The sequence below is a fragment of the Poecilia latipinna genome, unplaced genomic scaffold, assembly GCF_001443285.1.
Source record: "Poecilia latipinna isolate Pla-1442-1.1 unplaced genomic scaffold, P_latipinna-1.0 Scaffold1528, whole genome shotgun sequence".
NCBI classification, from domain to species: Eukaryota; Metazoa; Chordata; class Actinopteri; order Cyprinodontiformes; family Poeciliidae; genus Poecilia; species Poecilia latipinna.
In genome coordinates, this window is record NW_015114144.1 from 1 (window position 1) to 26,823 (window position 26,823).

The 26,823-nt window shown below is 39.6% G+C and overlaps 2 protein-coding genes and 1 long non-coding RNA gene across 3 annotated transcripts in view; 2 read left to right on the forward strand and 1 right to left on the reverse strand.

The window, feature by feature from the left end:
- Positions 1-1,378: 1,378 nt before the first annotated feature.
- On the forward strand, positions 1,379-5,614 carry prdx2 (peroxiredoxin 2). The gene is made up of 6 exons (XM_015058275.1): positions 1,379-1,493; positions 2,107-2,221; positions 2,326-2,479; positions 3,361-3,483; positions 3,629-3,759; positions 5,238-5,614. The coding sequence occupies exons 2-6, from the start codon at positions 2,119-2,121 to the stop codon at positions 5,318-5,320; spliced, it is 594 nt and encodes a 197-aa protein (XP_014913761.1). The 5' UTR covers positions 1,379-1,493; positions 2,107-2,118; the 3' UTR covers positions 5,321-5,614.
- LOC106963387 (transcription factor jun-B-like) lies at positions 5,530-9,002 on the reverse strand. The gene has a single exon (XM_015058274.1). It carries the CDS (start codon positions 8,396-8,398, stop codon positions 7,406-7,408), a length of 993 nt encoding a protein of 330 aa, XP_014913760.1. The 5' UTR covers positions 8,399-9,002; the 3' UTR covers positions 5,530-7,405.
- Positions 9,003-25,964: 16,962 nt separating this feature from the next.
- LOC106963380 (uncharacterized) overlaps positions 25,965-26,823 on the forward strand; it is a 10,640-nt gene continuing 9,781 nt past the window's right edge. The window contains exon 1 of the long non-coding RNA XR_001428180.1: positions 25,965-26,162. This is a non-coding gene — a long non-coding RNA (uncharacterized LOC106963380). The remainder of the gene's footprint in view (positions 26,163-26,823) is intronic.

The following is a 26,823-nucleotide window of genomic DNA, read 5'->3' on the forward strand; positions in this document are numbered from 1 at the left end:
CTCAAAATTTCTGCAGGAATTTTCTAGTTTAAAATTACTATTACCATTTGACTTCTTAATAGATTTTGGACCTTTTGTTTAGAAAAGACTGCAGTTTATTTTTAAAGATTCTTATGCTGTCTCTATTGAACAAACTTGATTTTTTTTCCTCCCAATACCTGTTCAGTGAAGCTTTAGGGATGTAACATATTGTACACAGTGGGACAATAATTCTCTCATATTTAGCTCTTCTTATCTACACAACAATTTTATTACTGGTAAACTTACCTTGAGAGTCCATTTACACTGAATTAAACCCGGGGGTTTAATTGAGAGGAGGAGTTGTCTTCTTGCAGAGTCCCTAGAAATCATATCATATAAAAAAAATAAATAAATAACAGAAATGATTTCCGATAACAATAAATCAATATTTCGTCATATTATACTTTGACAGAAATAACCAACGTAAACAACGCGACACAACTAACATATCACGTAAAATCTGATCATAACGTCTTAATGGCAGTTATCGTTTGTAACAATATCGACTTATTTTCTAATTTTGTTGCTCTAATCTGAACTGATTGCACAAAAATATACGACGAAGTGAAAATTTCGTTTGTATTTTTTAAGTAAAAGCTAACTTGAGCTACCTGTCTAGTCTTTTGTTTAGATTTGCAATCCTAAGGTTACCCGCATGTTATTAGCGCAGCCCCTCATTCAAGTGAAGCACGAATGAACTACAAATTATACACATCCGTAATTTTAGCCAATAAATGAATCCATCAGCAACAACAAAATTACCTTGGACATTCAAGAAACCGCTCTGCACATCACTCTATGAGCTAACCGGAAGTAGCACGCTACGCCGCTGGAACTGTTCTTTTCAAAATAAAAGTCTATCTATCTATCTATCTATCTATCTATCTATCTATCTATCTATCTATCTATCTATCTATCTCTTTGGGTTTTTTTGGCACATTTATTTACTTGGTGTACATTTGAAATGTTACATTTTTAAATACTAACCTAAAAAGTTGAGAATACTATTACATTTTTCCAGCCCTAGTGGGTACCAGACAAAAATTCCATTTACTTCCCAGCCAGAGCAAAATTACCATTAGCCCTTTTGTTTATTATTAACATGTTACATTTATTAACTGTTAGGCTCAATTTAGGAGTATCATTTTCCCCCTTTTCATAGACACTTTTGGATTTCAGCTTCACTTATATTTGCAAAGCATAAAAGCATAAAAATTTCCTAAAAGTGTCGCCACAGCTTATTATTTCGAATTTAAATTATCTTCTATTTGAGGAAACGTCAAAAGTCAAAAAGAAGTGTGACCTGGGTCTCAAACTCCATGCTTTTATATTTAAAGCGCCACATTTGTACTTCCGGAGGTCACAGCTGTCCTGGAGTACTTTTTGCGCAGAATCTCCCTCCTTGGATCCTCTTGCCTTCAGCAAGCCGTAGACCTCCGTAGCCAAGTTTCCTACAGCCCTGCGAAACTAAGGTGAGCGCGGAATATAAAGTTTGCGTCTTTAGTTGAATGTTATTTTAGGAGTGTCTGCATAGTTTCAGGAAAATGTTTGTCCTCTAAGGAAAGAGGAGCGCAGGAGTATGAGCGCAGTAGACGGAGCTAAGAATAAGCTAAGCCACAAGCAGTCAGGCAGGCTGTCCGGGTTCACTGCTCCCTCCTCCTCCTCCTTCAAGTGTTTCTGGCTCTTTCTTTGTTCCTGAAGCGCAGCTTCCTGCTCACGCTGGTCTGTGCTTGTTTATCGACTTTATTGTTGAAACTAATTTAAATGCGAGGCTTTCTGCAACTGGTGAAATTCACTGCATTAATGTTTTTACTAAAACACCAAAGTGACCCAGAAAGGGATTTTTTATTCATTTCTAAATGAAGGCAAAAGCAATGCCTTTGCCTTTAGCGTCTGCATTCTGCAGTGTACCAAATAAGAAAAAAAGTTGTTGTTTCTTTTGTGTTTTTTTCTGGTTTTTTTTTTTTTTTTTTTTTTTGGGGGGGGGGGGGATTTTAACCATATATTATCCAAATGTCTAGTTTGCTTCTCGGTGTAGATGTTAATTCTGGTGTTTTTAATGCTTTAAGTATTTGTCTCCCTCAGTTATTCACCATCATGTCTTCTGGAAACGCTCAGATTGGCAAACCTGCGCCAGAGTTCAAGGCCACAGCTGTGGTCGATGGCCAGTTCAAGGAAATCAAGCTGTCTGACTACAAAGGTGTCTTTTTTTTTTTTTGAATCCCTGGAAAATAAAACGGTGTGCACTGTATGCTCAGTATCTGATGAGAACCAGAGTTTAAACGTTTTTTCTGTGTCCCTCAGGGAAGTATGTGGTCGTCTTCTTCTACCCCTTGGACTTTACCTTCGTGTGCCCGACTGAGATCATTGCCTTCAGCGACAGAGCAGAGGATTTCCGCCGTATTAACTGTGAAGTCATCGGCTGCTCCATTGACTCTCATTTCACCCACTTGGCATGGTAAGAGGTTCTTGGGAGTAAAGTACTTGTACATAGCTGTCCCTCCAACTCAACAAAAGATAATGCTTAAAAACTTTTAAAATCAAATTGGAGTGTCAGGGATCCAAGCTTCTTGCTGTTTTAAGCCATTAAAGTAAAAGTTTGATCAGGCTGTCTAGGTATTGATGTTTGTGTAATAAGGAGGGAACTCTGGCCTAACAAGATCCCACCCTAGTGTATCTGCTGCCCTGCTGCCTTTCTGCAGCTGCTGATAAGCGTCTTAATAACGGCCTTCAATTCGTCTCACTCCTTCTAGAAGGAAAGGAGGTGTTGCACAACTTGCCTGATCTTCTTTTTTATATTAACACCTTCCTCCTCCACAAAAATAATTGAAACTATTTCAACTCTTGTGTTGCTTAAGTCAGCTGCTGAGTTGCTTTTTGTTGGATTTCTGCTTTTTCCCTAAAAGTCGACTTATAGAAATGTCGCCTCCTGACTTCTTGTTGCTATATCAAACGGCTACTTTGTGCTTTCTGAAACAGAACTTAATGTAGCAGTCATTGAGTGTTGCCAGGGATTATTTTCTTCAGAATATGCACATTATACACTGCTCAAAAAAATAAAGGGAACACTCGAATAACACCTCCTAGATCTGAATGAATGAAATATTCTCATTGAATACTTTGTTCTGTACAAAGTTGAATGTGCTGACAACAAAATCGCACAAAAATCATCAATGGAAATCAAATTTATTAACCAATGGAGGCCTGGATTTGGAGCCACACACAAAATTAAAGTGAAATGTTCCCTTTATTTTTTTGAGCAGTATATATATATATATATATATATATATATATATATGTGTGTGTGTATAAATATTTTTTTTTTCTCCACCTCTTCAGGATCAATACACCAAGGAAAGAAGGAGGACTGGGTGCCATGAAGATCCCTCTTGTTGCAGACCTCACAAAATCAATTTCCAGAGACTACGGCGTGTTGAAGGAGGATGAAGGCATTGCATACAGGTCAGTTTGACCCCTTAGATTAAAGTTTTTTATTTATTTTTTATTTTTTTGGGTGGTTAAAAAAAAAAAAAAAGATTTGTCCAAAAGATGGAACGTGGCGTTTAATGTATTTTGCTGATCCTGGGGTGTCATTTTGTTCTCTCAGGGGTTTGTTTGTGATTGACGGTAACGGGACCTTGAGGCAGATCACCATCAACGACCTGCCTGTGGGTCGCTCTGTGGATGAGACCCTGCGTCTGGTGCAAGCCTTCCAGCACACTGACAAACACGGAGAGGGTAAGTTGATCCAGTTTGCTCATAAAAATTATTATATACTCAAGCTAAATGCTGAACTTTGAAAACCACTATTTTAAGGTTTCTAAGTGCAGAGATGCATGAAGATCTCCAATGCTAGATCATCAAATTAACTTTAGATCTGCAAATTCATGTTCTACTCCCGGAATCAGATATTCTGTGCAATAATCTGGTGCAGTGACTTCATTTTGCACAGCAACAAAACCACACAGCCCATGAGGCAGAGCAGTAAACCTCAAATTAATTCTGCTCCTGAAACCTGACTGCTGTATTTGAGTTTAAAACTAACATAAAATTAATATTGTTACCTCGACCATGCCTAGCTTCAAGTTCTTATTTACCACAATGTGGTTTTAAACACAGGAAACCTGTGGTCATTCATTGTAGTAAGTCTACTGAATGTGTTCTGAGAAAAGCCATTGAACTAGGGTAACATAGAAGCAGACGAGGCTATACTTACCCAAAGTCATTAAGTGGGTTAAAGATGAGCTTTCGGTAATCTTAGATTTGAAATTATATCACAACTCTGTTCAGATTTTGGTACCATTTTTGCTGTTCTTTAAATGGTAACACTGGTAGAATAGTGTGGCACTGCAATTTCAATGTTTTGGATATTGCTCCACACTACATATAGATTTCTAGTTGCTGGTATTTTCTAAGATGATGATTGGGGAAACAACCATGACGAGAAATGGTCATAAAAATTTGGGTTCTAAATATAATCCCAATATTCAGCAACAATATCATAGTTGCATGTTTTCCTTGTATTGTGCAACAAGCATTGTATTGTAAAGCAATATTTTTTTTATATTATTTAAAATAATGCCAGTTATCTTAAAAAAAAACCATTAAAAATGGCTTGGCTTCTTAAGGTTTTTTTATGTGCAACTTAGGGCATGTCTTTATTTAGGTAATGTACAAAAAGTAAGACAAAATTCAAGAAATGGGAACTAGTTTATTGATGAAGCAATTAAAAAAAAAAAAGTACTGATTCTGCCCAGTTTAAATGTTTTCGCTGATGTAATTCATGTTTTTATAATGATGCAAAAGCCGTGACCCACTTTGTGAAACACGTGGGGGTTTGTTGGAGCTACTTTACAGAAACTTTAAACAACGGTAAGATACTTGCTACCTAGTCATTTTCACAGGCTCCTCTGAAACTACAAAGAGCAGCGAGCAGAGACGTAAAGAAATAAAAGGAGCCAGTTGCACAAAACCAAATAATACACTGAAGTTTTACAAACATTTGCTGCATCTGAGCATGTACTGCACATATTTGTCAAAAATAACTTGATGAAACTGAAGTAGCCATCTGCCTTCATAGCTTAGCCTTAACTAGCAGCGATATTGGTTTATCCTCTTGGACATTCACACATGTGTACTTTGTCCTGTGATAACATGGTTTATCAACCACCTCTGACACTTGAAGTAAACTTTGTCCCTCTTCTATCTCTGCACAGTTTGTCCCGCCGGCTGGAAGCCTGGGAGCGACACGATCATCCCTGACGTGCAAAAGAGCAAAGCCTTCTTCTCCAAGCAGTAAATCCCAAGGTCTTCTGTCCAGCAGATTGGTCATGAGTGCAGCACTTGTTTCTGGATTGGAGGTTTCCCTGTGAAGTACTACAGATCTCGCACCCATTAGAACAAACTTATCAACTTCCTCTACAAGTGTTATCCTTGTCTGCTCAGGCTACAGTTGATGGGATAACCTCTTAGTCTCACGCACTGAAACTATAGTTTAGTTTTACTCCCTTTTGTTTGTTTTTTCAAAAAAAAAAAGTGATATTTTTTCCTTGCTGTCATTTGCTACCATCTCTATTAAAACTGTGGGAAAACACTGTCTGCTCTGTGCAAATTAATTTTTTTGAATCTCAATTCATTAATGACCTCTAGGTGGCAGCAAAACTCTAAATCTGACTTTGAGTCTCTAATCTGTGAGGGTTTTTATTTATTTTTTTCTTTCCTTTTCTTCTGTTCTTGGACCTGAGGCAGTTGAACAGCTTTGCCTGGCAGAAGATCACAGTACGTCACAAAGCTGCCAAGTCTTGGTTAATATTGGAGTTATTGTGGTGGTTGAGTCAGCACAACAATCAGCGATTGCCAAATGGCTCCAGTCCCTGTTAGGAAAGATTGGATAGTTGAATATATACGTCTGTATATTTCATTTAAAATTGAGTAGAAATGTTCTAATAAATTTTAGTCATTTTGACTGAAACCATAATATTAAAGTCTAAAAGTACTCCAAATTAGTAAACATCTTGAATAATCACTTCTGTAAATGACTGAAAATTGGACATAAAAAAAGAAAAAACGTGTGTAAATATGCATGCCGGATTTTATTTAAAAGGAAAACCTGTAAACATTTAACTATTTCAGTCGTGTACCATTAGTACTTTAGGCGTCTTTTTATCTGTTAAATCTAACCTTTGGAGAAGGTGCGAGGACATCGTTGCTCTCGTAAAGATTGGTCTCATTTCATTCATTTATTTTATTCATGTCTTAACTAATTACGTTGTAAAAGTTTTAAAATAATTAAGTGAAAATATCCAAGATTCTTTTGTTAGGTGTTTGTTTGCTCCATGAATTGATATATTCTGAAGGAAAATTTAATCTACTGACCTACCCTCCAAAGATAGGTGACTTAAATTTGACTCTTTTTATTTCATTTGATTATTTCCACCAGATTTTCCTAGCAAGTTTTATAACTGAATAAAAAAAAAGCAATTTAATGAATTTAGCATTGGCATATTATTAGTTGCTTTTTCTTAATACCGGTGCTTTTTTTTTTTTTTTTTTTTAAATTGACGTTTTTCATCTCAAAGTCTTTCCGCCAGCTTTTCTTTCCGACTACATTTTTAACTTAAACGTCATTACGACATGTTTTCATGGAACTTTTTTTTCTCTTTCCTGAGCTGTTGATCACAAGGCTTGTTTTGGGAAACCAAAAGCAGAATGGGGGGGAAACTCCCTTCACTAGAATAAACTCATTGACAAACCTCTCTCTCGCTGTGGTGTGAAGGGGAGAGCGCAGCCTCTGACTGGCAATGTAGGAGGGAGTTCCCGGAAACCTTGTCGTGATATGACGTCCGCACGCAACAGTTGCCATATATGGGTTTACGCACGTACGTCAATAAGGAGGGGAGGGGGGAAAAAGTCCTACGCTGGGACGTTTTGGCAACTTCTGGTGTAAACTTCTGATCAGTGACAACAAGTGTGGTTATATTTACGAGAAATACGACCGTGTTTTTCAAAGAACAGACCTTTATAAGCAGCATGGTATTTTAATTACACGTTTTCTTTTACTTAAATATTATCGTACAGGTACAAAAGAAAAGAAAAGAAAAAAAAAGAAATACAAATAACTTATACATTTAAAAAGCATCACAAAGGGCGAACAAAAAAAAATGTAAACAGGGAAAGCCAAGACGACACTTTTAAAAACGTATTCAAAAATGCCCCTAAGTGTTTCTTGTAGGCTGATTGTAGGATTTCTTGTCTGGCTTTTTTTCTTTCTTTCTTTCTTTCTTTAAAGCCACATACGTTTCAGTTCTCATCCACTCAGCGTATAAAGTCTTATGTTTTTCAGTGCAGTTTTTGTCCAGTGTTCATTAAAAAGTGCATAATTTCTTCAGTAAGACTTCACTTTCGGCGCTAACATGAGCTGGCAGCCACTGCTCACATGAGTCATGACTTTCTGTTTGAGCTGGGCCACCTGCTCCCGCAGCAGGGAGGCCGTGTTCGACAGTCCGGCGTTGTCCGTTTTCAACACCTTCACCTTGTCCTCCAACCGGGCGATGCGCTCCAGCTTGCGCCTCCGACACTTGGAAGCTGCCAGCCGGTTCCTCAGCCGCTTGCGCTCCGCCTTGATCCGCTCCTGGTTCTCCAGGTCGATGGGGGACATCGGCGGGGAGCTGTTGTCGCTGCTCTGCATGTCGGGGACCGTCTGGGGCTCCTCCTTCAAGCCCCCGAAGCGCTGCGAGTGGACGCCAGCTCCGGCCAGAGAGTGCTGGAAGTGATGCGACCCGTGCGCCACGGCCTGGGGATGCTGGTGGTACTGGTGGTGCGGCAGGTAGCTGATAGTTGTGGACGGGTAGCTGGGCGTGGAGGTCAGGCTAGGGTTCGTGGTGCAGCTGCTCAGGGTCGTGTACTCCAGCGGTTCCGTCTGCATAGAGTGGGCGAACACGGCGCCCGGAGCCGGACACGCGATCCCGCCGGTGCCGATGGAGACGTTTGGAGGCGCCATCTGGTTCATCTTGTGCAGATCGTCCAGGGCTTTGACGAAGCCTTCTGCGAACACCTCCTGGTCCTCTGTGATGCCGCGGTTGTAGAGGTACTGTGCGGGGGTCGGCGTAGTGATGACCCCGTTGCTGCTCTGGATGATGAGCCGCTCGAGTTCAGGCGAAGCGAGCTTCAGCGAGCCCACGTCCGCGGTGCCCGCCGGGTAGAAATCACTGTCTGCGCGCAGGTGCTGTGTCTTGAAGCTCGAGTTCCGATATGAATCGGAGAAGTTCAAGTTCATATTCTGCTTTAGCAGCTTGTAGTCTGGCAGGGCAGCGCCTGGATGGCCATAAGCAGAGAGAAACGAGTCGTCATAAAAAGGCTGTTCCATTATTGTGGACATATTGTGTGTGTTTTTTGTCTTAAAAAAAAAAAACCGACAGTCAAATACAAGAGTGCGCTGCAAACGATGCTGCTGTGTCCCAAATGTGCCAATATCCAGCGCAAAGTCCCGCTGTATTTATTAATGCTACGAAAAACAGCAAAACTTCCAAAACATGGGAACTGTACTGTACCAAGTCGTCGGTTTGTACCTTTAGATGGATTCAAAGCGGAGTCCAGAGATTTATTCAGGTGTTTTCATTCCTCTTCTTCTCTCTGTAAGTCCTAACTTGTCCTCAGTTTCCTTATTACTGGCAGCGGCCGAGGCGCTCCTCTGCTTTTAAAGCGCGTCTCAAGAGGAGCCCGCTGATTGGCTGCTGCGTTAGAGGTCCCGCCTACCGCCGTGAGATTGACATTGACGTTGTTGCCAGTAATCCAAGAGCCATAAACAAGACAAGGGGAAACTCAGTGAAGGTAAACAAGACGACTCTTAAGTTAAATCCACATTTATGTATTTAAAGGGGGGGAAAAAAGTGATTTAGAAAGTATCAAAATTTAAAATAAAAAAAAAAATAAAAGCCAGCGAGGGAGCCTGATGTATCATTAAGTGATCAGCTGTTCTGAAGTAGCCAGTTTTCCTCCAGTCCATGGATATATATTGTCTGGCGCTGAGTCATGCGATCCAAACTGATACGGGCCGCTCCATATTTGGGTAACCAGTTCCTCCATGCCTGGAGCAGGAAGCCAATCCCATCCTGGCCCGCTTCCAGCTCCTGACATCGCTGTGGGAGGAGGAGGAGGAGAAGGAGGAGATGTAATTCTGCTCTAGTCCAGCCAGAGGGCCAGGAGAAGATGGGTTTGTGTCAAACATGCCCAAAAGTATCTGGCAAGGTCTTGGTATATATATATATTTTTTTATAAAAAAAAAACCTGTTTTATTGAGTTTTGGCTACATAGTTTAAAAAAAAAAAAAACAACCAAGAGGAAATCTGGTTGTGTCTTGTAAATTTATGTTTTTTCTTTATTGTGGCTTGAGGCGTTCCTGGATGAGTGAACACATGACACAGCTGCTTAGGTATTTGTGAAGGAGGACGTCTTCCCTGAACTGAACACCTGTTTGATCGAAAGACATTTTGTCTTGCCTGTATGGTAATGTCCTCTGATTCAGTGCCCAGAGGGCCACACACCCACACTCCCTTAACTTTTCCAATTTTTCCAGCATTCATGGCAAATTTGTAAGGATGTATAGATTTGACTGCATTTCTTGCTCCTGCTCTATTCTCAAAACTCGAGCGAGCCCTTATTGCCGTTTCAGACAGATGGTGATAACTTGAGTTTTGGACCCAAATATGAAATGAGTGCTCCATCAAAACAAACTTGTTCTCGTCCCTGCTTTGTTTATTTATGTCGGAAGTGTCTTGTTGTGTGATAATCACTGCGAAATTCCCTTAAGTATCACCGCACAGGTTTTTCAGAGAAGTTCTGTAACCTTAAGCTATATTTTTAAAGTAGCAAAGCACAACTAACTACAAGGCATGCAGAGCCTTGTAAAAGCACACATAATTCATTAATTTCTTTAGATTCCCAACTTCAAACTTCAGTTTATTTTTGCTTGGATTTGATGTAATAAAGTTACATACCGTAGCGGAAATTTGCAAAGTATTAGGAAAAAGACGTACAACAAAGAAAAACCATCCAAATCTATAAAGCAAATATATTCAGCCCCTCTTGGTCATTTCATTTTTATTACAGTTGCTGCTGCCAGTCTTTTTCAGGCTCAAGCTTCAGAAACTGATATGTTTGCATAAGCTTGGACAAGAAATAAACATCAACGTTTTCATGCAGGAAATAAATTCCAATTTGCAAATGAACCCTTACACTTTAATTTTGTAAATCTTTTGTGTTACTTTACCCTTTCTTACAGCCACAGGTGCAAAAAGATTCGTTTTTATCTGCACATACAGCCACCAAATGCAAATTCGCAGAAATTCTCAGAGCCAGCATGAGTCACAATGCTGAACAACAGAAGCCGAAAATGAGAATCTTTGATTTTCTTGTATGGGATGAGCTCCAGAAATACCCGATCCTCTACGTTTCTTCTGATGCAGCGTCGAAGCATCTGCCTCCCACAATTCAAAAATTCCAGGTAAACGTTGTCAGATAACGCGATGACATCGCTGTGGCATAATTGGGCTTGTATCAGATTTTGTTCAACACCTCCGGAGCTTCGCGTGTCATTTTGTCACAGGCTGAGTAATAGCGCGTTAATTTTTATGTGTAAAATTGGATTTGTGACGCTCCAGAGTCCATTTTAAGGCTACCTTGTCATTATTAGTTGTCATGCAGCCCTTACATTGTTTACACTCCCTCTCCACAGTAGGGTGACACAATAACTATTGACTGATCTAATATCCTAGATTCAGTAGCAATATTCAACCTCATACTGTAACTCTAACTTTTTCCACTTTTTGTCCTATTCCAACCTCACACTTCGACATATCATGAAAGGGATTTTATGGGATAAACCAGTAGTGGAAACTGGAATGGCTCACATCAGGGGTGACCTTTTGTCACATGTATCAAAATTTCTAACATATTCCTTTATGCAGGAAACATCTTTCAAAGTACTAGCAGGTCAGGAAAAGAATCTATTTATTATTATCTTTTTTTTTTGCCTACTCAACAATCAAATAAACTAATCTGATTTGGATTTTTTGTAGGAACAGGATTGTAAATTCAAAACTTCAAATGTTTTTTTGTTGTTGTTGTTGTTCTTGTTGCTGTTCATTTGCCTTGTTAGATGAAAAGCATCCAGTTAGCTTATTCATTTTTTTGATTGAAGAAAATGGAAAAATATATATGTATATAATAAAATAAAATAAAAGCAGGATCTAGGTCAGTCTTAATTTAAAATTGCATTTAGACAAGTTTTACAGAAAAAAAACAAAAAAACAAAAAAAAAAAACAGGCAGATTTTGGTGCCCCAAAATGTACGTTAGAGTATAAGTGAATGACGACATGTGGTCCTAGTTACCATGGCAACAGTAGGAAACCAGAAAGCTTGGAAAAGGCGAACGCGCTGTGTTGAATCTCATATTTTTGGTGGTAGATTTTTGATTCAAAAGTCGTGGGTTTTGTCCTAATTCATTTAATTCATATTCAAATTATGGTCGGGAGGGCCGCAAGATATTTGTCCTTCCTTAGGCCCAGCTTTGAGCGCCGAATAAGAGTTAGAGCAGCCCAGTCAAAGTACAGACCTAAATCCAATTGAGAATTTGTTGCAGCTCTTGGAGTGTGACTTTGAGCCCGAGGCATTGTGAAAAGAACAATTGGCAAAAATCTGTCTCTGGGTGTAGAAACTGGTAGAAACACACCTTAGAAGACGTATAACTTCATTGGCAACAAAAGACGTAAAGCACGGAGTCATCGCAGATAAACAACACCTGCAAAAACCACTTCTCCCTTCTGCTCCACATATATGGGATATTTTGTGTTGGTCTGCCACAGAATACTTTAATAAAACACACTGAAGTTTGTGGTTGTAATGTGGCAAAAAGTTGAAAAGCTTAAGCAGTACAAATATGTTTGCGAGGCACCGTATTTTTCTTCCTTTTTTTTTGTGAAAGTATGTCTGATGCAACTTTGGCTGCAGCTTTCGGCATCCTTCCCCTTCCTGCGGGAGTCTAAGGTTAGGGCAGCAGTCACACAGTGGTCAGCTCGGGCCAGCCTCCTCCCATTGAAACCTCGGTCAGATGTGATGGTTCTCCTGTCAGGGAAGATAAGCTCCAGGGGAAACAGAAAAACAGAAGTCGTTTAAGGGAAATGGACTGAAGTCACTGGTCAGTTCCAGTTTCAGCGTGACCTCATCCGTAAAGGTCATAAAAGTCATGATCATTTTGAGGAATGTCTCATCGCGTTATCAATTATCATATATTTTTTTTTGTCCTTTAATTATCCAGTAATGAAACATTTGAATAAACGTGACTTCTTATCTGAGATCCTAATCGGTGCTGCAGCTGTAAACCGTTTTTTTTTGTTTTTTTTTTATCTTTGTTCACATGAGCATAATTACATACAGTTATGGGCAAAAAATTCAGAGAAGCAGAGTGCGAGCACCTCATACAAGCAATTCTGTCACTTTCTTTGAACACGGCTATGATTCACATTGACAGATAAGACCACGGAGAACAAAGCAGCAGCAGAATGAGAGGAGGAAAGAAAAAAAACCCGATGAAAGTAGCAAAGGAGTGTGTAGGTGCAATCAGCCACAGTGGAGCCGACAGCGCCTGCGGCTCAGTGTTATAAAGACACTTTTGTGTTCTTTAATGGCCATTAGCACGTAGTGGTGGGACAGAAAGGCCTCCGGCCGAGCCTGGAGGAGAGACTGAAGGCAGGTGAGCCGAGCGAGGCAGGAGCCTGAAGCTGCACCGCGGAGGAAATGAACTGTTTTTATCACTTTTCTGCTACACGGATGCATCATTAAAAGAATAGAAAGCCTGTAATGTGAGCTCCAAATCAGCATTGGTTTAATCATGAGTCACACTTTCAATTATTATTATTATTTTATTTTTTTTCTTGCCAAGAAATTTCTGAATCATCAAGAGATAACTACAAGCGACTTGTCTGCAGCTTGTTTCTGACAGAGGACGTGTGAAGCAAAGGTCAAAATGTCCAATTGTGAAACATTTCCCACTGCTACAGCTTGACTTCCAAAGAAGTGGTCCTGTGAAAAAGTATTTCCCCCTCCTCTTTCAAATGTATTTTCTGTCACACTTAAATATTTTTAAAAGCAAACACATTTTCTTAGCACAAATAGATTAGCTGAGTGTTTTCAAGTGGTAATTTCATTTATTTCAGAAAAATAATCCGTGGATTGGAAAGGGAAAAATTGGGTTACTTGGGTTATGCAAGAAAGCGGTGATCATCCAAAGCACACCAGCAAGGTGACTAAAAGAAAAACAAATGGAGGTTATAGTGGCCTAGATAAGGTTTGGACCTAAAACTGTCTATTCATGCTAAGAAGCCTTCCCTGTGGTGAAAATAAACCAATTCTGCAAAGAAAAGTGGGTCAAATTCCTCCATGATGACTCAAAAAACTGGTTTCCAGTCACTGCAGAGGCTTGATGGCAGATGATGCCACCAAAGATGGCAACAGCCACTTCTTAGGTTCAGGTAGATCTTAAATCATTATTTGAAAACTGTGTTTTGTATTTAGTTTTGGGGGAAAAAGAAACAGTTGTGACAACAACAACAACAACAAAAAGTCAAGGATGCTGAGGATGCTGCGTTCTCCTGTCACCTCCTTTGCAAAACTTTGAGCAGAAAAGACAAAACCAGAGAACGCCTCAGAGCTGCCGATGTTCATCTGGGCTGACGTTAACTCTCTCCTCCCCTTCTAAAACACTTGTCGACTTCGTTAAATGAACCAGAAGTAATGTCTCTCCTGTGTCTTTGGCAAGGTCTTCCACACTGGAAGCTCGATGACCTGGAAGTGGCCTGTAGTTGTGGGTGAGTCAGGTAGAGGAGACGCTCGTCGGGTCGGGAGTGGGGGGAAAAAAGATGGCCGTTCCCTGAAGGAGAGGACAGCTCATCGCCTCATGCAAGCCCAAACACCGTTAAAGTCCTTTAAGACTGCGTCGATTAAATAAGAAGCAACCTTTAGAACGTGGGGAGAACCTCGTGTTCCCATCGGCCCCTTCTCCTCCTGCTTCCACCCCCTTCGTCGTTAGCAGGACGCCTGTGGGAACTGAGCCGCCTTGTGCATCTAATCGTTTTAATGAAGACATCTTTTAATCAGTGCGTTCGCCGTCTGTAGCTTGCAGATAGTGCCAAGCAGCCTCGTAGCGACGAGAGACCTTTAGCACAAGACATGATGACTGCTGAGGCCAAACGAGCGTGGCAGGAAAAGACAGTTGGACCAAGCTGTCCCCTCGGGCTGACGTAACGCATATGGAGCTGTCCTTCCCACTTCCCCTCCATCCACACAAGATGCTTTATCTCCATGCGTTTCTGTAATAAGAATTTAAAAAAAAAAAAGCAGTGGGAAGTGGGGCAATTAAAGCTTATCTGATTTTACATGCTCATTTAATTTGTTAGTAGGGCCGGCTGTTTTGTCAGCCGCTTTGTTTTGAGTGAAGGACAAAACGATGATGGCGATGGCGCTAATTGAAAGCTTATGTAAGCCAACACACATAGAGTTATCTCGGGAACACGAAACATCTGCCGAATTGTTTGATAATCATTGCATGGGTTTGATGCAAAATCCCACTGATGAACATCGGATGGGTTCATCAGAAGAAATCCTTAAACTTCTGCAGCTCAGTCGTCCCTGACGCTGATTTCCTGTTTGACTCTTAGACCAACAGCGGTCAGTATTTGCTAACAAAGTACGTCTAATGGAGTAAGCAAAGCTGTTGGGGCCTAAGATTAAAAGATATTTATGGTAAACAGTGCATTGGAGACGTATTTTCTCTAAAGGAGAAAATACGTCTCCAATGCATTTACAGACTAAAACCTCAATGTATTTGATTATTGTGGTAGATAATTAAAAAATAATGGATAGCTTCACAGCTACTGAACTTATGTTCTGGGACACTAAAAAAAAATGCCTTCAGGAAAATAAAAATAAAAATTATAAGACTGCACATTATAACCTCATCTGGAAATGGTGGTGGCAGCATCATGCTGTGGGGGTTTATTTCAGACTTGACGGGAAGATAGATGGAGCTAAACACTGATAAATACTGGAAGAAAACCAGTCAGTCAGAAGCCGTAAAGGATACAGAATAAAAACCGTGGACTGGCTTAGATTGATGCCAATTAAAGTCTTAGATTGGCCCAGTCAAAGTCCAGAAATAAATCTTAAAGATTATCCAAGCAAAATTTAGAAGTTGATGAGTGAGCTGGAGCTTTGTTGCTTTAGATTTGAGACGCACTCCACAAGACTTTCTGCTGTAATTGCAGTGAAAGATGTTAAAGTATTGACTCAGGGGAGCTGAAACACAAAGGCCGTCTTCACATTTCAGTTTTTTGTTGTTTTTTTTATTACTAATTTTCAAAACCATGTATTATGTTCATTTCAGCTCACTGCGCTGCATGTAACCCACAGACACATTCAAGTCTTGCAATGGGACGAAAAAGGAAAATGTTTATCCTATTTCGACACAGTTTATGCTAACCCATCTTTTCACCTTAAACAAAACAAGCAAAGATTTATATAGCAATTCTTTTGAACGATAAGACCCTTTTTGTACTGGGTGACAACCTGAAGCTTGTGTTTTTTTATGATCTGGGTGTGTCAGTTCTTGTTCTGGCTGCCATGGAGAGTCTGCTGCAGGAACCGTTGTGTTTTTATCTTCTGCTTTTTTTTTTTTTTCTACAGTGTAATATTTGCTTCGAGGATTTACTATGATCCATTCTTCCCACTGTGAGTGAAATGAACTTAAGCCACATCCTTCAGCACAAGCCCAGAGCCTGATCAGTCTACCCACAGGGATCATCAGATGTTTCTGACACTCTTTTCGTGACTCATTGGAGGTTTTTGCACTTTGCTGCCTGGAAGCATGTCACAATTTCTTTCATGGACTTTTCCACTTTATTTAAACAACGTGGTGTCGGTTTGCAAACATACAGCCGATATGAGACCGTTGCTGTCGATGGTCGGGAAAGTTATTTGAACTCTGTACGTTCACGTTTTCATACAAAAAAGTTACAAAAATTTGATCTACTTATGTAACCTTATGCAAAAATGTACTTTCTATTAACATTAACCTCTTCTGACAAAATGGGAAGAATAACTTTTACCTTAATGGTCACTGATGATCTAAAAGCTAAACGAGAATGTCGAAAAAAAATAAAGTAATGTTTCAGATTTTGGAGAAGTCATTTCGAGACCAAACGTTACATAAAATGAATCAAGCTTATCCTCTGTCACGTCTCTCCTCCGGTCAGAGATTACATCCGGGCTCATGTTGGTTCCGGTCGTCAGAACCGGGGAGCGGAGCGGCTCCGGCCCCTGAGCTGTGGACGTTAGAGTCCTGAGTCCAACACTGGCCAAGAGTTCCTCTTTATGTGAAAATAGGAGAAGTGAATGTAAGATGGCAGAAGGCCAGGGTGTGGAGGATGTGGGCACACCACATTTTCATTTCCCTTACTCAGTTGCTCTAATGGGCCAGCTGCGGTGTCAGTGTGGCAACAGCAGGCTTGAGAAGTTTCAGGAATCACACAACAGATGGATCAAAGCGTGTACAGTCAGGTCTGTAAACCCATTCCCCACCGAGCGCACACCAGCACATGAAAGCTAGCTAATAAATTAGTCCGATTTGACTGTCGAAAATAATATTTCGTGCTGTTTTACAGCCAGATTTACCTCTTTAAAAATAGCAATGCTATCAAAGAAGTAGTCCCTACTTTATTTTCATATTAATAAAGTTTTGACCACATGCTTATTGAGAAGCACCAACATAAAGGGGCTGTTTTGGGGTGGGATTCTGCGGAGAGGTTATTAACAGTCAGCGGCTTTCCTTAAACATTTTTTTTTTTTTTTTTGAGCAGCTTCCGTTTTAAGAAAAACATTTGGTTTCTTCACAGATTTGAGTTAATAATTAGTCAGAGTGGGAAACAGTTCCACATCAGACTTTGATAATTGGTAAACAGCTTCACTCTCATTAATCTCATTCTGATTCATACCAGTGCTTTGTTTTAAAACGTTTGCATGAGACAGAGCATTTCAAAGTGCGACTGCTTTCATTTGCAGACTGTTGTAATATGTTTATTTTTAATAAATGTAACCTGTTTTACTCTTACTCTTCTCGTCAAGCTTTAGGTTTGGGAATTGATAGGAATTGAATTTTGCCGATTCCGTTATCAATACCACGTTGATTCAGTTCCTCATCAATTCTCAAATTGATTCTCATCGAGTTAGAAAATAAACTCTTTAAACCCTTTTAATTTGAGATATACACCGCATTGTGTTTGATTGAAACAAAATTAAAGCCAACTTAAAAAAAATAAGAATTTCTGTTTCCCCATCCAGCATAATTTAAAAAAAATATAAAACTTTATTTATACATTTATAAAAAAACAGAATTTTTAAGTAACTTTCTGACCTGAAAGGCATCTTCCTGATAACATGGGGCATCTGTGGAAAAATTAGTAGTTTTTTGGGCTTTTTTGTATTACGGGCCACAAAAACAGGACACTGAAGAGACATTTCTTAACAGAGGGTTTTGGCTCACACTATTCTAAATAAAGCAAAAGTGTGTTTCGTGACACAAAGGGCATCCACAGACCGAGACAGACAAAACCACCGCATTTGTAACATCTCGTTCTTGTGCATGTCTGCTTTTAAAGCTGATCGTTTTCATTATTATTCATCGGGAAGCATGTATGGATGCCACGGTGGATTTTATTAAGCACATTTTTTTTGTTTTCCCCGGCATTTATTCTTCCTGCTTGGCATGTCTGTAAAATTCCTTCACAAATCCCGACGTTCCCGAAAAAAAAAAAAAAAGATAAAAAAAATAACCCCCACGAATTAGACGTTTATGTGCTGGAGCTGTGAGAAAGTGAGCCCCATTCACATGAGCTCAAATTGTAACATTAATCACAGTAGCTGGTAAATGACTTGGCTTGTTTACTCCTGAAATGTTAGATGAGAAGCTGTGGTATTGGTTTGAGGTTACAGCCTCACTTCAGCCTACACAATTTCCCAGCAGGTAATTTGAATGAGAAACGGTAGCTATGTTTATCTTTCAGTGCAAAGAGGCGAGAGTTATTGTTAGATATGTTCCTGATATAGAAAATAGAAGTAAAAAAAAAAAAATGAAACTTGGGTTACCTTAATAGGGATTTCAAACCTAAATAACTCATCCAGGAATTAAAGAATAGATATGGTGAGGAAGAAGTTTATTTGTTTTTACTGCAAGAAACCTGAAATACAGTATTCAAGCACTTGTACAATACATAAGGGAACCACACACTCACACACACACACACACACACACACACACACACACACACACACACACTTTCCAAATAATACAAAAAAAACGTATGTCCAACAATAATATTTATCAGATCATATTCATCTGTAAACTTAAATTGGTCTCAGTCACAGTTCATTAGTTCATCTTTTGTATTTTTACCACTCGTGAGAAGCATGCAATCCGAAAACATTGGAGTAGTTGTGAAAATCTTTGCACTGGAACTGATGAACACAAATTCTGCGTATTTTTCACGGCAGCCAGCAGCGCTTTCAGAGTATTCAAGGTGGGAGGTTCCTTATCTTAATGCTCTTTGGTTTTGCAGAGGGCATGGAAGGCTGCGTGCAAAACAGAAAACAATTTCCAATTCGCAGCACTGCGGTGAGGAGCCTAAACGATAAAAAAAAAAAAGTTAAAGTGTGATGAAAGTGCAACACGCTGGAAAACAAGCAGCTTAAAACCAAAAATGTGATGTTTATTTGTCAGAGCAGGTGTTAAACAGAAGAGCAAATACACAAGGAGTAAAAATTTGGCAAAAATTAAGAAAGGGTCAAAGGTTTTAGGCAGAGTTGGTAAAGCAGAGTGTGGAGTTTTCATACTCATATACCAAAACCAGGAGTTTTTTGTTTGTGTGCTGTGAGTCTGGTCATAACTCCACCGTTTTTACACAAGAATTATAACTCGTTTTCAACAGTTATAATTCAACTGTTGAATGGAGAAAAAAAAATGTTTTCCTTAGTCAATTGTTACATCCTTACATACTGTTGTGATTTATCTTGAAGGAAACTGGCTCCAGCAACAGGAAGGAGCCTCTTGTAATTAGTTTGAACTTTGGGTTCCTCTGGTCAGAACGTGTCACTTCCTTTCCTTTGTCCATTTTTGGTCTGTTGAGGTTACGGAAGAGTACGGAAGAGGATCAGGGCCACTTTCTCAGAATGTTTTGTTTCAGTGGCCTTAATCTCCCTCTGCAGTTTAGGTTGTCAATACTAAAGCAAAGCTAAAAATAGTTGTTTTGCCTCAGTTCAAATTTGGACCATAGACATAAGAGACATATCAGGCATGGAGAAACTAAACCGAAAAGCTAAAATAATAAATATAAAACTTTTTCTGAAAAAGTTCATTTGTAGTTTTAAAATCAAGTTTTATATTAAATGGTTGTCAGTTCTATTGTGCTATATTTCTCTCATACACGATTACATACAAATATGCAATCAATTTTTACAATTTTTTTTGGGGAAAAAAAATGGGATTTGTTCAGTTCAGACTGATTTTATCTGATTTCAGAAAAAAAAAATCCAAAAGTTAGATTCAAACTATTTCCGCCTGCAGTGTCCAAAATTACTTCCTGGTTATATTTTAGACTGGATTTCATAATGTTCAGCAGAACTACTTAGCATGGATAACCAACTACCTAACCAGCAGAATCTCAACTCTTAGTTGGTAAACTGCAGGCACCAAGTCACTATTGGACTAAACAAAAGGCTCCAAACCAGATTCGTGAGGAAATTAGAATCGGCTTGGCCATGTGGCAAAGTGGTATAAGTACAATCTGTAAAACCCAACAGCTGAAAGCTGGGAGAAAGCAAACAGAGTGATGACTAATCCCAAACAGGTGGGACCAAAGCAATGAGAGAATCAGCTCAACACCAAGTATTACTGGACCGAAGCAAAGACAGGAAAACAAGACGGCAGACTCAAAACAATCACACACACACAGATTTCCAAAATTAAAAAGACACACCAGGAAAACTCATCCATCCATAATCTCACATCCAGTTGAATTTGGTTCTTTTTGTGAAAACCGTTAACTTTTCTTAATCTTCGAGAGACAGATGAGTCTCATGACGTCTACAGATCATCACCCTGACCAAATTAAATTATTTGACTTATAGGCGTAACATAACCACTAAAAGCCAAGACACCACTTAAGTCCAACTCTTTAGATTTCTACTGACTTGAGGATCCCTCTCTTACCGGAAATCCCTCCAGCAGTGGGTCCAGCAGTGAACTCAAAGCTACAGTTGTTGCTCCAACATTTCTTTTTTTTTTTTTTTTTTTACTTCTGAGCTCCAACCACAGGTAAAAACAGTTTTTTTTGTGTGAGTAAAAGATTTTAGTTTGTATTTTTCTCCTAAAGTGCATGTGTTTCACTTTTCCACTGCTTTTCTGTCAGATTGGATGCTAATATGTCTTGGCCTTTATCCTCACAGACCTTTGTCTATACTCTGCAGTAGAAAACTCCTCCAACTCATCACTAGTGGGAGTGGGTACAAAACATCCTGCAGGTGGGTGGGGATTTACCTTTGGTCGGTACAAAAAGCATCCAGCTGCAGTCAGGCTCATGTAGCATCCGAAGAAACTGGGTCCTAAAGAGCTGAAATACCAAACGGGCAGCGGCTAACTTCCCTGTCGCTGCTGAAGATTAGCATTCCAACAGCATGATCCTGCCACCACCGTGCCTCACCATGGGGATTCTGTGTTCAGGATGAGGTGGAGTCACATTTTTTTTTTTTTTTTAGCCAAACATAAAACTTTGAATGTAGTTCAAAGGGTTTAACTTGTGATTATTTGGTTTCATTGGACTGGAACAACTTCTCACATGTTTACTGTGTTACCTTTAATGTTCCTCTGAGGCCCTGATAAGCAAGAAGATTTACACAGGAAGTACACCCACCAATGTAATAACTATATAATAACTGTAACACATAACGTGCTATAGACATATAAAGCCCTAAACCTATAGCACGGGCTCTATATGTGTCTTTGCTGTGGTTGTGCCAACCACAACATATTCTACTTTCTTATTTGAGTTCGCCTATCAAGGTCACAAATCAATACAAACCTTGCGCCGCTTCAGCTGCTGCCACTTTTACCCTCCTAAAAAAACAAAAAACAAAAAACAAAATCACTTTGACTTGCACCGAAGCCACGCGCGTTGCCTCTTGCTGCGCTGCTGCGGCACACTGTGTACTTTATGGGAAATGTTTACCAAGACGCGCAGAGCAGTTACAGGGAAAGGACAGTTTTTCTAATTGTGTGGTTACTGGGGAGATCAGTGGTGGTGCAAGTCTGGTGAAACTGTGTGTGGGCACACGAGGCGCAACCCGACGCTCTCACTGTCACTGGTGAACACCGAGACTCAGCACTTTTCTTCTCTCCAAAGCTTCCTGGAAATAAAAGGCAGCACATATGCAGAGAAGTGGATGCTGTGATACGGCCGCCTTCGTCGCCTCGAGGGAGACGTGCACGTTGGGTGAAACGCGAGCAAAATTGTGGGACGGGTGGGGTGCTGGTGGAGGAGGAGGCATTTCCACGGTTTAATATCTGACATGGGAGATCTCCAAGAATTGGTTTACCACCCACGTGTTGGTTTAATGGAGCAATTACGCTGTACGCAAAGCAGCTTATTGATAACATCGGCACAACACAAAAATAAAAATGCAAATATACTGCAAATAGACTCATATCTAAGAGATCTACTTATCACATAATCTAATTCCTTCCAGTGAAAGGATTACAGTCATAATACATGCATAGTTCATTGTTTCGTTAGTCATTCGGGTCCCTCAAAATTTCATCTGCACTGTCACCAGGCTTGGTATTTACTGTTTCAAAGGCTCAGAGATGACTCCAGTGAGTGAAGCCCACTTCTATTTTATTTACCAGAAGTGGTTCACCAGACCGGGTTTTCACACACACACACACACACACACACACACACACACACACACACATACACAACCTTTCCTGTCAAAGTTGAGCTCATTCTAAGAAAGTTAAGCATGTGAGCACAATAGAGGTCAGAGGTTATTGCTCCTTTGTATTTACATAATAAGTCATGTCATTAACTGAAGCTCTAAATGAGCAGCGATTAATACATCAGAAAGAAATGAAGGTGAATGCTTCGGTCTCAGAATGAGCCAATCAAGCAGCTCCATCATTTACTGTATTTTCTGCGTGTGTGTTTGTGACAATTCGGTCAGTCGTTTATTCTTGGATCCTTTTATCTGAAATCTCTCTGATGTTTCAGTCAGCGCGATAGTATAGCTTTCAGTCATTTTTTTTTTGTCAGAGAAACATTCAAAGGTGTTGTGCAATAGGTTGAAGGAGATGGGTTCGTCAGAAGCCAGTTTGAGCACACTTTTGAACATCTTGCCCTATATTAACAAAAAAAAAAAAGATCACGGTTATGTCACGCGCTTATGCACATAAAACACAAGTTTGTGGGAATTTAGGTCAAAAGGACTAAGTTATGTGATCTTTTAGACGGTTGTTGTATTAAAAGTGCAGAAAGTGTCATTTCTCATCTGGTTCCTTCCGCCTGCAGAAAGGGCGGTCTGACAGCTTTTATAACTTTTTAAGAACTGCTCAGAGCTGTTATTTCAACTTCAGAGTAAATGTTTACAACGCTCAGCTTTTCTTCTGATTAGATAAACAGTTGAGGGGGAGACCAGATTCAACAAATAGGCTCCCAGTTTCAAACAAAAGAAAAAAAAAACTTAAAGTAAAAAAAAAAAAGAAAAACATTAAGTATTCTTTTATTTCTTGTAACCATTGCAGCAGTTTGTGCATTGCATTAGCCTTACTTCAATAAATCCTGACTTAATAATGGCCCAATTTATTTGTGTTACTTCCTTCAAGTTGTGAGGAAATATTATACACGTTTATTTCCAAGTCGTAGTTTTCCTCTAGACAATGATGCTCTCTCTTCTGGGGTTGATGCACAAATAGGCTGTTCCACTCTGGGTCTCCTTCCTGGACAGAGTTGTAGTTGGATTTTCCCATCTTGTATAAATCGACATATAATTGTTTGTGGCACCTTCAGGCATATGAAAGTTGCGATGAGCCTGACTTATAAAGGTGCACATTTCTTTTCCTCGTGTCTTGGCTGGTTTTTAAAAAAAAAAAAAAAATGTTTTCCATCATATCACACAAGCAGTGAGCTTGGGGTGTTGCCTTAAAACAAATCAATTTCAGCATTTTCTTTTTTTTACACAATACACACCATGAGTGTCTAGACTAGCATAGATGTCCATCCAACTCAAGGTCTTGGCAGCCAAAATTATTTACGTGGTCCTCTTGGCTGCAGATAACTTTCAATATAAAAGTTGCATTCTTAAATACTTGATCAATCAAGTCAAAACTGTTTTTTATTCAAATTTTGCCAAATCACCTTAATGTGAAAATATGTTAAATATTATTTCATTTTAAGAAGTGCAGAGGCAAATATTTGAACAATTTGTTAGTTTTGTAAATACATTCTGAGGATTTTCTTGATCTATGTTTAAATGAGTTCGACCCCCTCTGACCTTGAGTATCGTCCTCCAAATCCTCCCTCATGCCTGCAGTGTTTGTTTTTTGTTTTTTTTTACTATTTTTAGTAATGATTATCTATTAGATCATCTATTTGTTTTTGTTCCTCAACACTTAAACCAACCACTGAAAAACTAAGCTGCACGAAGATAAAAATCAAAATGTGACATACATATTAAATAAGTGAAAACCATGTTGTGCTCCATTTTCTACTTTCTGTCTGAGTGTGTGACACTCCTCCTGATATAAATGACACAGATAAAACGACGTGGGCGAGCATCTTTTTCTTGTAATATACAATTTCCTGATGCCTTGACATTCTGCACATATTTCTGTAGATGCTTATCAGATAAATGTTCCTAATAAGGAGCTGAAGTGGAAAACGTGGCAGAACCACGAAGTACAGGTAAACACCACGCATAGTTGCCTCGTACAATGCCAAGCTGGACTCTGAACTGTTACGCACCTAACAACTTTTATGCCCACAAAAAAGAGGAGAGAGAAAACATACTTCACTTATTGTTTGTTGTCAAATTAAGTGAAATGAAATAAAATAAGTGATTCTCATGCGTCATCTGCGCCAACATGATGACCTTCTTTACCCTCCTCTTCGTTGTGAGTCTTCGTACGTCACGGCTCTAGCTATTTAGGTGAATAACCGTTTTCTTGTGAATGCAACAAAATGTTCTCTTGTCTTTCCTCATCTTGAAGAGTACCCCCGGAGAAATAGGCCTCTGTGTCACATTATATTTTCACGTCAGTGAAACAGAAAGCCGAGGTTACTAATTTCCTCAAAAATTTAAGTTCCTGAAAATTCAGATCAACTTAAAAACTTAACTGGACATTTATAAGGTTTAAGAAGTGAACCAAAAAATAACAGGAGGAATAAATGCTACACTGCAGCTGACATTTTCTACAAATTGCTATCGTTGTTTTACAAGACATATGACACAGTGAGGTTATGCTGCAGACAAAAATGTTGAATTTATTTTAGGGCTTGTATTAACATCTGACTTACATTTTATAACAAGTTTAGCAAATGTTTGGAGAGAAACGTTTATGTTTGTCAGATTTGTTTGCAATTTTTTTTTTGCACAGTATAAACATGCGAGATAAAATTTCAGAATGAATTCGCTGATGCAGTCCATTTGTCCCGCACAGTCAAATCACAAATCAGCAGTGTTTTTGACAAGAACGTTCCAGTGCTGTTTCATCTAGTTTGGTCTTTGGCTCTTGAGTAAATAACATGCAAAATGTCACCCAAAAAAATTTGTCTTCAGCAGGGAAACTGAAGAGGAGCTGGAAAGGCCCTGAGTATTTCTGTCTCTCACTGAGGATTTTAGGACTTCAACACTCTGAGGCGGTTTATTCTGTTCAGAAATCTGTAATAAAAACATTGTCGGCATGTTTTGTCACATGACCGCTTATGCTGGCATGCGCCACCTGCATGCAGCAGAACTCAGAGGTTTCCATCAAGAAAAGTAAAAAAAAGAAAAAAAAAATGCTGACTTTGCCAAAGCACCAAATGGCTCATGTGAAATCCAGAGTCCCCCCTACACTCATTTCTCTCCAGCTCGGTTTACAACTCACCGGTAAATTCGTTCTGCACTTCTTTGAAACGGACTTATCCTAAATGTTACTTAATTTCAGATGATCCACTGTAGTGGTTTGAAATTAAGGTGTGCATTGACGTGCATTGCTTGCTTAAGCTCTCGCTGAGCGACTTGCACATGCAGGCAGAACGTACTCTTACTGATCGTCAGGTTTTGGCATAAAGAAGGTCAATGAGCGGCAGCTCCCACAGCCCCCAGTGGGTTTGGTATGACTGGTGGTTTTATGGTGAAACGTTAAGATGCTGCTGTGTAACCGTCACCAGAGAGTGAGTTCACTGGGTGATCTGGGCGCTCACCTCAGAGTACCTTGCAAAAAACGATTCGTACTGCTTAAGCTTTTCCACATTTTCTTGCGTGACAGCAGCACATCTTGATGCAATCTATTGGTATTTCGTGTGATAAATCACCACAGAGCAATGCACGAGTCTGAATCAGAACAAAGCGAAGCAAAGTGGTTTTCACATCTAAAAGAAATTGTGGCTTTTACTTTTGTACACACTCTCCTTTACTCTAATAACTGCAAACAATCTCCAGTGCAGTCAATTGGCCTTTAAACATATAAATGTATATGCAACAGATTTGCTTTTAACTATCTCTGCTTATTTAACTGTAAACTTCTATACTTTTATACTGTGACATACTGCTACCAGTAAAACTTAATTGCATTAATTGCAAGTTCTCTATTGGGTCAGAAGTTGCCCAATTTCTTAATAGTGTTCACCTGTGTGTGATTTAATCTCAGTAGTAGTTATCTAACTTTTAGGGGAGTGAGCTGAAGCAGGAAGCCGTTGTTACGATTTGTCCCCCTTTAAAGCAAAGACATGCACGGAGCACAGAAGAGATGTAGAAGAAGGAGCTCTGCTCAGACGGGACCGAGGTGAGACCCTACATATGTATTAAAATGCTGCGTGTGTGTATGTGTGTTGCACACCATCCTGATGACATCATCCCCATTGTGAAGCATGGCGGTTGTCATGTCATGCTGTGTGGATGCAAATTTTCAGTGGAGGCTCTGGATCTTGTCAAGGTTGAAGATGGATAGATGAATCTTTTTTTTTTCTTGCCACTTTACAATTCTGAACTACTTTGAGTTTATCTGTCACATAAAAATACCATGAAAAAAAAAACTAAACAAGAAAAGTGACTAAAAGAGAAAAATATCAAGATGCATGAGTCCTTTCATGAGGCATTTCATCATCTTGAGACCACAGTAGATGTTTTTCAACTAAGTTAGGGTTACATTTTAATTAAAGCGTGCTTTAGAGTTAACTCCGTGCATTGCAATTAGATTAATTTGAGCTCTGATTCTGACATTGTGCAACACACAAGGTTGATTCTTTTACATTCTGATTGTTTTTCATCTTTCTGTCAAACATCCACTCAGACTTTCCTCGCGTCTTACATTCAAGTGCAATAACCACTAACGAATTTAATCACCGGGCTCATCTGCTTTCTATCGCATGGTTTCGGTCCTCGTTATTCGGCCAACCCCCCCCCCCCCCCCCCCCCCCCCCCCCCCCCACATCAATACCCGGGCA